The sequence below is a fragment of the Cercospora kikuchii genome, assembly GCF_019650295.1.
Source record: "Cercospora kikuchii DNA, contig_00002, whole genome shotgun sequence".
In the NCBI taxonomy this organism is placed as follows: Eukaryota; Fungi; Ascomycota; class Dothideomycetes; order Mycosphaerellales; family Mycosphaerellaceae; genus Cercospora; species Cercospora kikuchii.
Genome location: NW_025408583.1, coordinates 4,885,730 through 4,899,460, shown reverse-complemented (window position 1 = coordinate 4,899,460; position 13,731 = coordinate 4,885,730). Strand labels below are relative to the sequence as shown.

General features: G+C 51.1%; 6 protein-coding genes across 6 annotated transcripts; 4 read left to right on the top strand and 2 right to left on the bottom strand.

The window, feature by feature from the left end:
• Positions 1–263: 263 nt before the first annotated feature.
• CKM354_000416500 (uncharacterized protein) lies at positions 264–1,943 on the top strand (the record flags this gene model as incomplete). Its single annotated transcript, XM_044799394.1, has 1 exon — positions 264–1,943. The coding sequence occupies one exon, from the start codon at positions 264–266 to the stop codon at positions 1,941–1,943; it is 1,680 nt and encodes a 559-aa protein (XP_044655329.1).
• A 361-nt stretch (positions 1,944–2,304) lies between these two features.
• Positions 2,305–3,478, top strand: CKM354_000416400 (uncharacterized protein; the record flags this gene model as incomplete). The annotated part of the gene is made up of 3 exons (XM_044799393.1): positions 2,305–2,358; positions 2,415–2,976; positions 3,027–3,478. 3 exons carry the CDS (start codon positions 2,305–2,307, stop codon positions 3,476–3,478), a joined length of 1,068 nt encoding a protein of 355 aa, XP_044655328.1.
• A 273-nt stretch (positions 3,479–3,751) lies between these two features.
• On the top strand, positions 3,752–5,104 carry CKM354_000416300 (uncharacterized protein; the record flags this gene model as incomplete). Its single annotated transcript, XM_044799392.1, has 2 exons — positions 3,752–4,047; positions 4,102–5,104. 2 exons carry the CDS (start codon positions 3,752–3,754, stop codon positions 5,102–5,104), a joined length of 1,299 nt encoding a protein of 432 aa, XP_044655327.1.
• Positions 5,105–5,161: 57 nt separating this feature from the next.
• CKM354_000416200 (uncharacterized protein) lies at positions 5,162–7,067 on the bottom strand (the record flags this gene model as incomplete). The annotated part of the gene is made up of 3 exons (XM_044799391.1): positions 5,162–6,148; positions 6,199–6,439; positions 6,496–7,067. The coding sequence occupies 3 exons, from the start codon at positions 7,065–7,067 to the stop codon at positions 5,162–5,164; spliced, it is 1,800 nt and encodes a 599-aa protein (XP_044655326.1).
• Positions 7,068–8,974: 1,907 nt separating this feature from the next.
• Positions 8,975–9,655, top strand: CKM354_000416100 (uncharacterized protein; the record flags this gene model as incomplete). Its single annotated transcript, XM_044799390.1, has 1 exon — positions 8,975–9,655. One exon carries the CDS (start codon positions 8,975–8,977, stop codon positions 9,653–9,655), a length of 681 nt encoding a protein of 226 aa, XP_044655325.1.
• A 1,124-nt stretch (positions 9,656–10,779) lies between these two features.
• Positions 10,780–11,610, bottom strand: CKM354_000416000 (uncharacterized protein; the record flags this gene model as incomplete). The annotated part of the gene is made up of 1 exon (XM_044799389.1): positions 10,780–11,610. The coding sequence occupies one exon, from the start codon at positions 11,608–11,610 to the stop codon at positions 10,780–10,782; it is 831 nt and encodes a 276-aa protein (XP_044655324.1).
• Positions 11,611–13,731: the final 2,121 nt, after the last annotated feature.

Here is a 13,731-nt window from a genome sequence, read left to right as displayed (position 1 = left end):
GAATGTAATGAAGAGATGATGTCTTCTGGTCGCTCTTCTTGAGCACAAACCTTCATCCAAGCGAGAAGCTTTCCGAGGCGGGGTGATGACGTGGAGTTCATCAACGAGTGAACCTTCCGACTATGCATTGGAAAAGCATTGGCAACAGTCAGTCGACGCTCGCGACTTGGTTGCAGTGTACTGATACTTGTCAGCACACTGATGCATCGCTCGATTTTGTAGTGTTTGTGCGTTGCTTCTCATTGGACTTCGAACGTTTCAAGATGCGCATTCGATCGGCCTTTCCGGACCTCGACATCCCCCAGTGCAACCTCCTGTCCTTCCTCTTTCCTGATGGCAAAGCCGAAGAAGACAAACAATTATGGATCGATGCAGCACACCCAGAAAGAGCGCTCACAGCCTCACAAGCGCTGCATCTTATCAAGCGTTTTGCATGCGGCCTGGACAAGCTGGACATTGCGAAGCAGACTCCCATCATGGTGGTCGCGCCGAATTGCATCTATACATCTATCGTGTATCTCGCTACAATAGGTTCTGGTCGAATATTTACAGCTGCGAATCCGACGTATACAGTTGAGGAATTAGTGCATCAGATGAAAACTGTCCGAGCTGGTCTCGTCCTCGCGGACTCTTCCGTACTCTTGAAAGTCCAGAAAGCAGCAACCGAAGCCGGAATTCCTCGACATTGCGTCTATAATTTCGTTTCCGCAGAAAGCAAATGCGACGTAACAAGCTGGGAACGCATACTCTCATCTGACTCCGAAGCCAAAACCTGGCACTGGGATCCTCTAGAAGGCGAAGCATCAAAATCCACCATCGCAGTCATCAATTTCTCCTCAGGAACCACTGGCTTACCCAAAGGTGTTTGCACAACACATTACAACTGGATCGCAAACGCTTGTCAAGTCATTCACGCTCGACTGCACGAGACCGGGCAAACGATTGAACAACCTGATTCGAACGAGAAATGGCTCGCCTTCTTACCTTGGTATCACGCCTACGCACAAATGTTCACGCTTATTGTCGCTTGTAAGCTCCGACAGGCAGTCTACACTATGCCACAATTCCAACTCGAACTCTATCTAAAATATATTGCGGAATACAGAATCACGAATTTACAACTCGTGCCTCCGGTTCTGGTCATGATGAATAAGAGATCTGGAATCGAAGAATTAGATCTCAAAAGTGTGGGGTGGATCATGTCGGCTGCTGCTCCTTTGAAAAAGGACTTACAAAATGAGATTTGTCGGAAATTAGGAGCGACGATTGTGCAGAGTTATGGAATGACGGAGACGACTTGTACGGCGTTGATGGTTCCTGGGTTGACGGAGGATGATAGTGGGAGTGCGGGGATTTTGTTGCCGAGTACGCAGGCGATGTTGGTTGATGAGGAGGGAAGGGAGGTTGAAGGGGAAGGGAAGAGTGGGGAGCTGTGGGTTCGAGGACCGCAGATGTTGTTGAACTATTGGGAGAATGAGAAAGCGACAAAGGAGACTTATGCGGAGGGAGGTTGGTTGAAGACGGGGGATGTGGCGGAATATGATGCTAAGAGTGGGAAATTTTGGATCGTGGATCGGATGAAGGAGTTGATCAAAGTGAGAGGTTTCCAAGTCGCCCCAGCGGAGCTGGAAGCTTTGTTGTTGGAGCATGAGGATATTGCGGATGCGGCTGTTGTTGGACTGATGGTCGAAGACGAGGAGCGGCCGAGGGCGTACGTCAAATTGCAAAGTCCGAGCATTGAAGCAATTGGAGTTGAACGAGGGATTCAACGATATGTTGCGAAGAAGGCTGCAAGACACAAGCAGTTGACTGGTGGAGTGAAGATTGTTGATCAGATTCCACGATTGTTGAGTGGAAAAATCCAAAGAAAGGTCGTGAAGGATTGGGCGAAGAGAGATGCTGAAAAAATGGCCTCGAAAGCAAAACCCAAGCCCAAGTTGTAATATCTAGGAGCTGCTCCCCATCGACGCCTGGTCTGGTCAGTATATATTGTGCCAGGCTCGCTAACCCATGCCGGCACACCGGCCCGTTGCCATGGCGTTGTATATATGGAGTCCTTTGTGGGTCTGTCCAACCAACGAGCATGAATTGTATGTAATAAGACGTGCGTCGTATTCGAGGCCGAAACGATCGAGATTTTGGTCTTTCATTGACGTTCTCATACAGGACATCACTACAACGATGTTGTCACTTAGGGTCAGCCAACTAGGCCTTCAAACTCGATGTCGGAGTACTACTTTCGTTCGGCGAGCAAGCAACACAACGCCCTTTGCGACGGGACCAACTGCCGTTGTCCTTTTGAATATGGGTGGCCCATCAACGCAGATTGAAGTCGGAGACTTTCTGCAAAGGCTGTTTGTAAGCATTTCTGGCCCAGCTTCACCTGCGAATTAGACTAACACCAGTGATCTCAGTCGGACGGCGATTTGATACCTCTAGGACGATTCCAAAGCCACATAGCATCGTTCATCGCACGAATGAGGACGCCAAAGATCAAGGAGCAATACCAAGCAATTGGCGGAGGCTCACCGATCCGAAAGTGGTCAGAATATCAAGCACAAGAACTATGCAAAATACTGGATCGTACCTCTCCAGAAACGGCACCGCACTCGCCTTACGTGGCCTTTCGTTACGCTAAGCCACTCACTGAGGAGACGTACTCACAACTCCTTGAAGATGGCTTTGGTGAGCGTGGCAGAGTTGTTGCTTTCTCACAATATCCCCAATTCTCTTGCAGCACTACTGGCAGCTCCCTGAACGAAATCTACAGACTTCGTCACAAGCTGGAAGGCGGCGCAAGCGATGCAAAACGGATCCAATGGAGTGTCATTGATCGATGGCCAACGAGTTCAGGATTCGTCGAAGCATTTGCAAGAAATATCGAAGAGCAACTTCGCTCGTACGACCCAGCGCGAAGAAAAGACGTTACGCTTTTGTTCTCCGCTCACAGTCAGCCTATGAGTTTCGTCAATAAAGGTAAGGTGCTCCTCCATCATGCATAGAAACAAATTGACAGTTTCAATCAGGCGATACATACTCCATAGAAGTTGCTGCCTCTGTCCACGCTATCATGTCCCGTCTCAACTTCTCAAATCCCTACCGTATAGTCTGGCAATCCAAAGTCGGCTTTCAGCCCTGGCTGGGCCCGCAAACAGCATCAACTGTAGAGAAAATGATCGAAAGGGGCAAGACGGATGCCATTATCGTTCCTGTCGCTTTTACGTCAGATCATATCGAAACCTTGTATGAACTTGATGAAGAATTGATCGCTGAGTCGGGGCACGCAGACACGATTCAGCGAGCGGAGAGTCTGAACGGGAATCCGATCTTTATTGAAGCATTGGCAGAGATGGTGAGGAAGCATCTACAAGGCGGTGCGATGGCGTCTAGGCAGCTTGAGCAGATGTGTTCTGGATGTACGAGTGAGGCATGCTTGGGAAGTCGAAAGTTCTTTACTGGGCGGGAAGATGTATCATAAGCAGTAAAGAGCCTCGAAATAACGCTGTACACATAAGTTCATGGCGAAGTGGTGAGGCCAAGCTGGAATAGTTTATCCCGATCGAAGTCTTGGCTGCTTTTCTTTGCGAGCTCGGAGCTACGAAGCTTCGACGGTGCAGTGGAGCTCAAGGAAGCATCCTGCAGGCTGGCCGAAGGATCAACAAGCCCTCTCCCGACCCTTTGATATTTGTCCGACATACCTTCCGCACGGTGAGTCGATACACGATTCATGACCAATCTATTGTACTACAATATGTCCAACGAAAAATTGACAGTACTTATTATCGGTGGAGGCATTGGCGGTCTAGTAGCAGCTATCTCCTTGGCACAAGACGGTCACGATGTTACTGTCATCGAACACAAGTCAAGATATGACAGTGATGGCGGGGAGAGTGGACAAGGATTGTGTTTGACTGTCAATGCAACGAAATGTCTTTTTGCACTTGGACTGGAGGAGGATTTCTTGAGTATTGCAGATGTTGGCCAAGATCTACAGATCAGGAACTTTCAAGATGGGTCCTCGGTACGAAGAGTAAAGACGTTAAATGGGTTCGTATTGTCATGAGTCTAAGAGGGGAAAGTAAAGACGCTGATGTCAAACAGTCATTCCATGGTACATCGCAGCGATTTGTTGCGACTACTCGTTCGACACGCAACGAGAGCAGACGCCAAGATCCATATAAACCAACGATGTCTGGGAATGATCGAGCACGAAAGCGGTGTAGGTGTCATGTTGCAAGATGGTAGAGTCATCCAAGCAGACGTCGTCATCGGTGCCGATGGCATCCACTCGGAGACAAGAGGATATATCGAAGGTGTGAAGAGCATAGAGCCTGTGCTCACCGAGCATTGCACTTTCCTCGTCGACGTACCGAAAGTTGCAATGGAGAAACACGAAGCTTCGGAGCAATTGTACGAATGTGGTCGAGATCCTTTCCAGTTCTGGATGGCACCGGAAAGAAGTATTGTTGCATGGACGATGACACGGCATGATCGATACCATCTGCAAATGAATGACCACAAGTATGGCAATGGTTCGGCGTATGGTGCAGAGCAAGGAAACAGCAAAAGTCTGATTGCAGGATATGAAAACCTGGAAGCGTTCCGGAAACGATGGAGCGACTTCGAGCCGGCAGTGACTGAGTTGCTAGGAGAGACAACGACTGTGACCAGATGGAGAATCGCAGAATTGCCAGACCTCCCGACATGGTCAAGCTCAGGCGGCCGTATCATTCTCCTCGGCGATGCAGCGCATGCTGTACCACCCTATGCTGGACAAGGAGCCGCGATGGCCATCGAAGATGCCTCAGTCCTCTCAGTATTGCTCTCGAACTCCGAAGTCTTCTCGGAATTTGGCGCAGTGGCGAAGGCATATGAAAAACTGCGACGTCCTCGGATCGAAGGCTTCAGACATATCATAAATGACAATATGCGTCGATGGAGTCGGACCGATGCAGCAGCTCAACAGTCAATCTTGAATGCGTCCGGATCTGCTGGGGCCGATGATGTTACTGGAGCCTGGGCAACGGAAAAGCGGTACCACTGGATCGATGACTATTATGCCAGAGGAACGGCGTTGGAGCATGTCGCTGAGCTGCGAAAGTGATGCTGAGGCACATGCTTGTCTTTCTCCGGATGACAGTGACAGTCGTGAGCCAAATACCTACTCGATCACCCGAGGGAGCTGAAAATCCTTGACTCTGGTTGCCTCCCTGGTGTCCCCATCCGGAATGTAAGCATTCTCGGCCGAAGGAGGAGGATGCAGAATGCAAGTAGGTCGATCACTGCACCCAAAGCATGACGAATCGTCTGAGCCACGCGCACTAGAATCTGGAGATGTCTCTTTGAGCTCCATGCCGTTGGCTGTGGCCCGCGAGTTCTGCTCGTTGTCTTTTGTGCGGCGATTTGGATCTCTCCCCTTAACTCTCTTACGCTCGAGAAACACAACTCCAATGATCGACAGGCAACTCAATATCAACGACAAGCGAAGCGGCCATCTGAGGGCATCCATATATAGATTCTGCCTGGTTTTGTCGTGGGTGCTGTTGACTATGGTCGTAGCACCGTTATCGTTGAGATTGATGCCAGCCCGACGATGAAGCTTGTTCACAAAGATGTTGTTTCCAGCAGCAACGAAGATAGCTCCGCCCAGGAATTCGAAGAAGAGTACTGTTGCAAGTCCAACTGCAAGATCTTCTTCGGGCAGGACTGCCTGCACTGCAGTAGCTGGCAGCTGTAAAGCGAGACCTGTTCCAGCGCCTGCACTGATCTGATGGGCAATGTACCAGATTGCAGGCGTCTCAGGTCTTAATGTCGTAAGCATGCCGTTTCCGACGGCCATGAAGAAAACGCTTGTAAAGAAGAACGGCACGTAGTGGCCAAGCTTTGAAGAGAGGATACCGGCCGCGATCAAGGCACAGACCATAGCTGCGATGAACGCAATCATGTTGATGCCAGCTTCTGTTGCTGACATGAGCTTAATTCCTTGGAAATAGACAGGAAGAAAGTACATGTCGCAAGCGAATTGGCCGAAGAGACACAAGATGAAGAAGCATAGTGCAGCGATCGTACGTTGACCCAGGATTCGAATCGGGATCGTTGCATTATCGCCTGTGAGGAACTGAATGCCAATGAACGCGGCGAAGAAGAACTGTTCCACATGTCAGTGGTGCCATATTACTTTGTTGATGCACGACTTACCCCAAATACGACGAACAGCAAAATAATACGTAAGTCAATCCATGAATAATTCAAGCCCGCCCACTGCAATGCAAGCAGCAGACAGAAAATGCTGACCAGGAAGAACATCGTACCCAGAGGATCGAACATTTTGATCAACTCAAACCCGGTCTTTCGTCCTCGCGGCACTGCCGGCAATTTCAACCAGATCAGAAGCATAATACCAGCGATCAACGGTCCTGGAATAATGGTGAAAAAGCACCTTCACCTCGTCAGCATATCGAACACATCTCTACTCTCATACTTCTCAGAACTCACCATCTCCAATTAAACCGATCAACCAACCATCCACCCAACATCGGAGCCACAATACTCGCAACCCCAATCACAACCCCAACCGTACTCTGCACAGCCGGCGTCTTCTCCGAAGGCGTCAGTATTGCAATAATATAAAGCGCCCCAGCATAAACCCCCGCAGCACCCATTCCCGCCAACGCTCTGCCAAAAATAAAAACATTGGAACTCTTACAAAACGCCGAAACCAAAATTCCAGCTTCAAAGCACACCAAAGCGCCTAAAATCGTCCATTTCGCAGAATATCGTGCGTAGAGTTTTCCGTAATGGGGTTGGAAAGCGCAGGTTGGGATTAGATATGCGGCGGCGTACCAGCCTATGCTGTCGAGGCTGTGGAATTCGTCTGTGATTTTGGGGACGGAGACGGGGATGATGACGTTCATGAGGGCGACGCAGAAGATGCTGATGTTGAGGGCGATGAGGGTGAGAGTGAATGAGGTTGTGAAGAGTTTTCTTGGGGCGATGGGTGTTGTGGAGGCATTGTCGTGGTTTTCGGCTCGCGATGGATTTGGGCGTAGTTGCTCGGTGGTTGCCATGTTGTGCTGAATTCTGTTGAGGGGAGATACTCGGCGTAGTAGCTCTTGTATACAGTGAGTGGAGAGTTAGTCGGATTGGTAATGGAATGGCATTACCTGGATTTGTGCTTCTCTGCGATTCAAGGCGGATTGTAGCACGGTGAGTTGTCAAATCATCGTGTTACCATTCGTTTCACATGTCTTCTGATAATATGCTGTCTATTATGCTTCCTAATGATACAATGCTCGATGCTGATGGACTGATTGCCTCACCACTTCTGTTTCTATTGGTTCACAGGATTACGCTAGATTCTTCCCTTTAGGACAACTTTCGGCCAGTACTATGCAGCTCGTTTGCTGCTCCATCAAAATGCATGTAGCCGGCTTCGATGAAACAGGCCAAGACTCGATACCTCGGCGTGCAACGTGATATTGTGATGCTCTGGCATGGTCTGGGTGTGGCAATATCGTCGTATCTGGGTCCTGTGAAGCCCATCGTTCGTCGTCTCTGATCGTCGTTCTCAACTCGGTGTAATCTCTAGTAAGCTTCGTAGCGCACTGAACCCGTGCTGTCGGCCCATCGACTAATTCATTGTCGGATGTTGAGAGCGGAGCTGTCCAGTTCGGTGTCTCTAGGCTTTGCTTGATTGCGAACGGCTTCGGAGTACGGCAAAGACCTCTGTTATGACCGTCAGTCTCCTGTGATAGATATAACGTCACTGACCAAAGACTCACTCTCCCATCTCCTGACTGGACGTTGTTGCTGAGCCTCCTCCTTAGGCTTGGCATCAGCCAAGGCACCTCCGTAGTATCCCATGAACATTTTGATGGAGTTGTTGTTTTTGTGATTTGCGATTGGTATGCTTTGTGCGTTCGAGATCTGAGTTGTGCTTTGATGAGGACATCTCAAAGAGCAGCAAGGAGTATATATGTCCTGTTGAGATACTATGGCTTGGTGGCTGCCTGTCTCCTATGACAGGAACCGGCGTGAACGAATGTCCGGTGGATTCTGTCCGGCTCCGTGTCTCCGTCCTCCTTCGGCGAGACAAAGTTCGTCCGTATGACGCAACATGCTGAGTTATGCAGCAGAACTGCTCACAGAATCACTGCATAAAGTCCGTTCAAAGTCCATTGTGGCTTGCGGTCGTCCTCGCACGTCGTAGACGATCGCATGTGACAGCAGGATACGGTGGATTTCGTCCGCCCGGTCGTTCTGGAACATGGTCTTCCAGCTCTTTCTCTTAAGCACTCCGATATTGCTCTTCAAGGAGCATTATTGTTCATCAGTCTGGCGGCATACGCCTCGCAGGCACTGCATAGCATATCGGCTGCCATAGTTACCGGCGTTGGATGTGGTCAGCGTTTGCGTCGGAGAGTACGACGCCTTAGACCTAGGCGAGTAGCGCAACGAGAACGAGCCATGGATCAACCAAGTAGACACTGGTGCAGTGGACAACAATAGCACTCGGGAGTGTCTGGCGCCGTTAGTGATGAATCAGACGTGGTAGAAGTGATCGCACTGTGTCGTGCTGCTCGGATCTCCCGAGCAGCCAAAGTCCGTTGCGCGTCCAGACTTCGGGTCTTGGCGTTTCCACGCCCGTCTCTTTGCACTCGGTCGACATCGTTGACCTTCGACGACGATTTCCACAAAACGAGCTTACGTCAATATGGATAGGCCATCAGCTTCGATGATGAGGCATCGTTTAATGCCAAGATTCTCAACTGCTGCTCTAGTCGCTACAGTCCGCGACCACTCTGAACTTGTTTCTGAGCGGCGCGGAGCAGAGGAAGAACGGAGCTGTTCCACTGAACATGCGGAGCTTCAGCTCAGTGGACTTTAAACCATGACGTTGCTTAGTAGGCTTCTCTTTCCATGCATTAATTGATTGAACAACAGAGCAGAGCCATTTCATACACAGCAGGCAACAATGACATACGACTCCGAGATCCAGTTCACGCTCGATACGATTTGTCCTTGGACATACCTCGCAAAACGCCGTCTCGATAAAGCCCTCGCCCAAATCCGTGGAGACTCCACCAGTCCGGTCAACTTCACTGTGAAGTTCAAGCCGTATCAGCTGTACCCTGGAGCCTCACAAGAAGGTGAAGACAAGTATGCATGGTATCGTAAATCCCGCTATGGCGATAGCGATGAGAAAATGGCCAAATACATGCATCTAATGTCAATGTACGGCAATAAAGAAGGCATAGACTTCAAGTTTGGAGGGACAGTTGCCAATACCTTGCCTGCACACCGCTTGATCCAACACTTTCAAGAGAAGGCAGGGCCCGACATGTCCAACGCGATCGTCAATTCTCTGTATAGGCAATACTTTGAGGAGGAGAAACATCCCAGCGCGACGGAGACATTGTTGACTGCTGCAAAGGAGGCTGGAATCGATGAAGCGGAAGCAAAGAAGTTTGTGGAGGATGAGGATGAAGGACTGCAAGATGTGAAGATGCTGATAAGGGAGCAGGCTGGCAACGGGATTGATGCGGTGCCGTATATCGTGATAGAAGGGAAGAGGAGGGACATCACACTTGAAGGTGCTAAAGAGGTGGAGGAGTTTGTCAAGGCCTTGAAGTCGGTCATCAAGGAGAGCTCGTAGGTGAATATAATGTTCGTATGGTGATGGCTCCAATGTCCAGGAGTGAGGGCTCTTCAAGACCAGCTTCGGAAGTACAACGAATCTCTCATGCAAGCGTCCCAGTAGACGAGGTCAAACACCCCAGTTGCTCATGCTCTCACGTACGAAGACTTGCGAGGCTGCCCTGTTCGAGATGCCTGCCGCAATGTGGCTAGACTTTGAGACAGATTGGTTTCACTGCTCTTCAAAATGGCAGAGTTCTCGCCAGATTCGGCATCACAACTCATCGGCCCCGTTCTCGGCCTTGCGCATCAATATTGCGAGTTTCACTCGGGTTACCGTAATCCCTCCGAGGGCTTGCAGCGATGTATGCCATGATTCGGACTCGTTCTGCCAGAGTCAGTCGCAAACGTTCGGGCAGTTCCCCGCGACGAGCAACGCAGTAGAACGCTTCGAGGGACGAATTTAGAACCCACGAGTCCGTTCATTACAATGCCCCAGCGACAACGAATTGCACGTTGGTCGTGTCACGGGCAACAGCAGCACAAAGTGGTGGGAAGGGCAACCTGAGAGGGCGACATGCAGCCAGCCGTTAGCGCAGTGCCAATGGGAAAGCTCGAACAAGGATGCGGAGCCTTGACCTCAAAAGCCTCGGTTTCTTCCTTCGACTCCACTTCTTCCAAGACACCTCCACACCGAGCGGTGTCACCAACCAGCACCTAGCCCGCCTGAAGACAGCCACCTGCAAGCCTCCTGGCTAGCTCCGAGGCGGGCATTGGTCTTGGCTAATGCTTTGGCAAGCTTCTGACAATCTCCGACGCGTTGTACAGCTCTGGACTCTGGTGAGGAGAAGACGCGTTCAAACGCGCTGCTTCATACAGCGCCAAGAACGCGAATCAGGATGAACACGAGCTCAGAAAGGTGATCATGCAGGTAATTTTTTCAGTTATTTCATTTCCAACGGGCTTCATGACGTTGGATTATTTACAAGCCGGTCGTCTGCGCATTAGCAGTAAGGGTCTATGGTCGCATTAATCATTACACATCAGGTCCTTTCATCCTCGCGACCTCAGAAACTTCGAAGTAGTCCGCCAAATTCAGCCGTCCAACGGCTCTGCTCCTCGGTGTGAATGGGTATCTCAAGTCTAAAACGCGGCAGCAACGGCGGCAGCCATGGCAACGGCACCGAAGCCCAAGGTAGCCATTGGATGTGCTGCGCCGGTGTACGCTGCTGGGGTGCTTCCTGGCAGGCTGTACGAAGGAATGCCGGTGACTGTCGTGACCGTTGGCATCGTGTAGCCATTGCCGGCTGGTGCGTTGGGGATTGCGCTTCCTGCTGCTGAAACTGGGGCCTTGCTTGCCTGCACGCTGGCTTGAACTTTAGGCGCTGGGGTCGTCTGGCCGCCAGCTGCTTGAGTCGTTGCAGCGCCACCGCCGCTACCACCACCAGACGATGAGCTTGAGTATGCGGCGATTCCCCTGGCGAGGTTGTCTGCAATGGGCTGAGCGAGGTTTTGTGCGATACCCTGGAGGTTTTCCGGGATCTTGCTGAGAAGTGCTCGCGAAAAGGCCATCGATGCGGTCTGTTGATCCTGGAGTCCAGTGAGGACAGCTTCGCGCACGCCATCAAGTGATGATCGCTTGCTGATGAGGTTGCTGATTGTTGTGTCGACGGCGGCGCCTAGGTCCTGGATTGGGTTGGCAAGGCCTGCAGCATCGTCGAAGGAAAGTGTTGAGAGGCCATTGGCTTCCGATGTGGCGGCCTTGATAGCATCGATGACTGCACCATTGCCAGAGGCCAACGCAAGCAAATCACCTGAATCGATTGCTGTGTTGAGGCTTGTTGTTGCGCTTTGAATTGCTCTAATCGAGCTGGCGATGTCTGCAGCAGCTTGTCGACTTCTAACGGCAGGACTCCTGGTATCCAGACTGAAGGCCAAAGCCTGAGTGGTGAAGAGGGCGGCGAGGAACTTCATGTTTTCTTCAGAGCCAACCCGGCTGGTATTGACTGCAATGAAGTTACTGCTGTCGCGTGTGTATGCACAACGAGTGAAAGTACGGAAAGCAAGAAAATCGCAGTAACCGGACACGACGACCTCTATCAACGCTACCCGCTGCGAACGTCTCGTAGCCAGTCTTTTCTCAACGCCATGGCAAAGTCTGCCTCGGTGTTCCTGGTGAACGTTGACGATCGGTTCTCACATGCGCCCAGGCGACGAAGTTTACAAATGATTAGAGTTTGGTCTCCCCGCACGGCCTTCTCCAGATCTGGGCTTCCCTCCAGAATGCTTGGGCATTTGATTGGACATATCGTTTCCTTGGACCTCGATCTAACTCTTATAGGTGATGAGCGACACGCAGGACGTCACTAACACAGTCGCAGTCGTACCGGTGCTCACCTGCAGCAGGCAACGGGACTGTCCTTCATATCCGTACCTGCATTGCGCGAATAGTGGAGCTATGCCCGAGCTCAATGCGGTCGCGAGACATTCCGATCGCATTCGGGCACTGAAGCTATTGGTATGCGTCGTACAACGCGGGAGCAGAGCGTCACGCAACTTGTTGGCATTTCAATCTTGTGGTATAGTGCTATTAATTTGTGGTCAGCGAACAGAATTGCGCCAAAGCGGCGCGAATCTTCAAGTCCACGCCACGCCGAGCTTATCAGGAGCTACCACCGCAACATACCGGACGCCATGACGCCTCATTACAAAATCGTCGTCGAGACTGGCCTGATCGCAAAGAGCTCACCGACCGGCGTGCGAAGCTGGTGTTCGACGAAGAAATGAAAGAGCACTCGATGACCTCTGGCTCATCTCGTTTCCTCGTAACAGGGATCAGCACAATTTCGCGACATCTCACAGCAGGAACCACAAGACATCACTGTCGCATAATCCTCGTTGCGCCGCCGCGGACAAGCATGCTGTGGTCAGTGCTCGTCTTTCTTTCATGCTTAATCCGCCTCTCGTATGCCTACCCCGACGTCAACTGGTAACGCCCCCCACGGAATGGCTGGCCCAGATGGAGGCGTTCGCAGCGCACTATCGATTCGTCTTTGTGCTGAAGGTCGGAAGTGTTGACCATGTCTGGAAGGGCAGATGGCATCATCGCAATACTGCACGAGCTGCTACTGATGATGAGGTCAAGCATGCACTACGGCGACTGTTGCGTTGATCACAGGCTCTTCGAGGTTGAGATTGGCGTGCTCGCTCAACTTGCTGGAGTCGTCTTGGCAACTATCCACACGATCGCGAGGTGAGTCTTGCATTCAACAGTTGGCTTCATGACCATTTCCGGGACGTAGATTCTGGTCACTGCAAACTGGCAGAATCGTACAGCACTTTCCCCGCAACAGAGAGAGAAGGCCGACTGCCTAATTCGCAACCATTTGCGAGGTCTCAGTATGGGTCCGAAGCTGCATGATTGGTAGGTTTTCCGGATTATCATCGGCTTGGCAATCCTGGTTGAATTCTTCAGCAAGTCGAAGCGACGAGCAAAAGCAAGACACTGGCGACATTCCTTCCCTTCGCTTGCACTTTTCGCTGGCTGTTGCACATCAGAGGCGTGAGCGCCTATGATGTCGAACCGAGCACATGAAAAAGCGAGATCCCGAGTCATGATCAAAAGGCCGTACGCCTGCAGAGCTGAAGGCTCAATGGTCTGCAATGGTAGGGCGTAGACACGCTGAAGGAGTGCTTGACAAAGGTTTGCGGTCGCAAAGAGTCGATGTAAGAGACTTCGGGTTGCTACGAGCACAGGTCTTGCTCATTTAGTGCTGCCTCCAGAAGATCAAGGTAAGAGCTGCATGGACACGCCACCAACGAAATGTCGTCTCGCTGTTGATCAAAGATGCTGTTTCCGAGGCCAAGGACTTCTGGTGGCACTCGCACCTTTTAACAGAGGTGTCGTGAGAAATTGGGCATCCTCATGCTTGCCTCTTGGACAGATAGCGATGCATGATAGTATTGCAGAACTCGCTCCACTCACAAGGTAGGTGGCTGCGTGTCGAACAGCTCGACGGATTCGATACCACATGACTCCTCGCAGGTCAGCATGGCCTTAATGTCGCGTTCGTCATCGGGTAATGACTGCGGCGT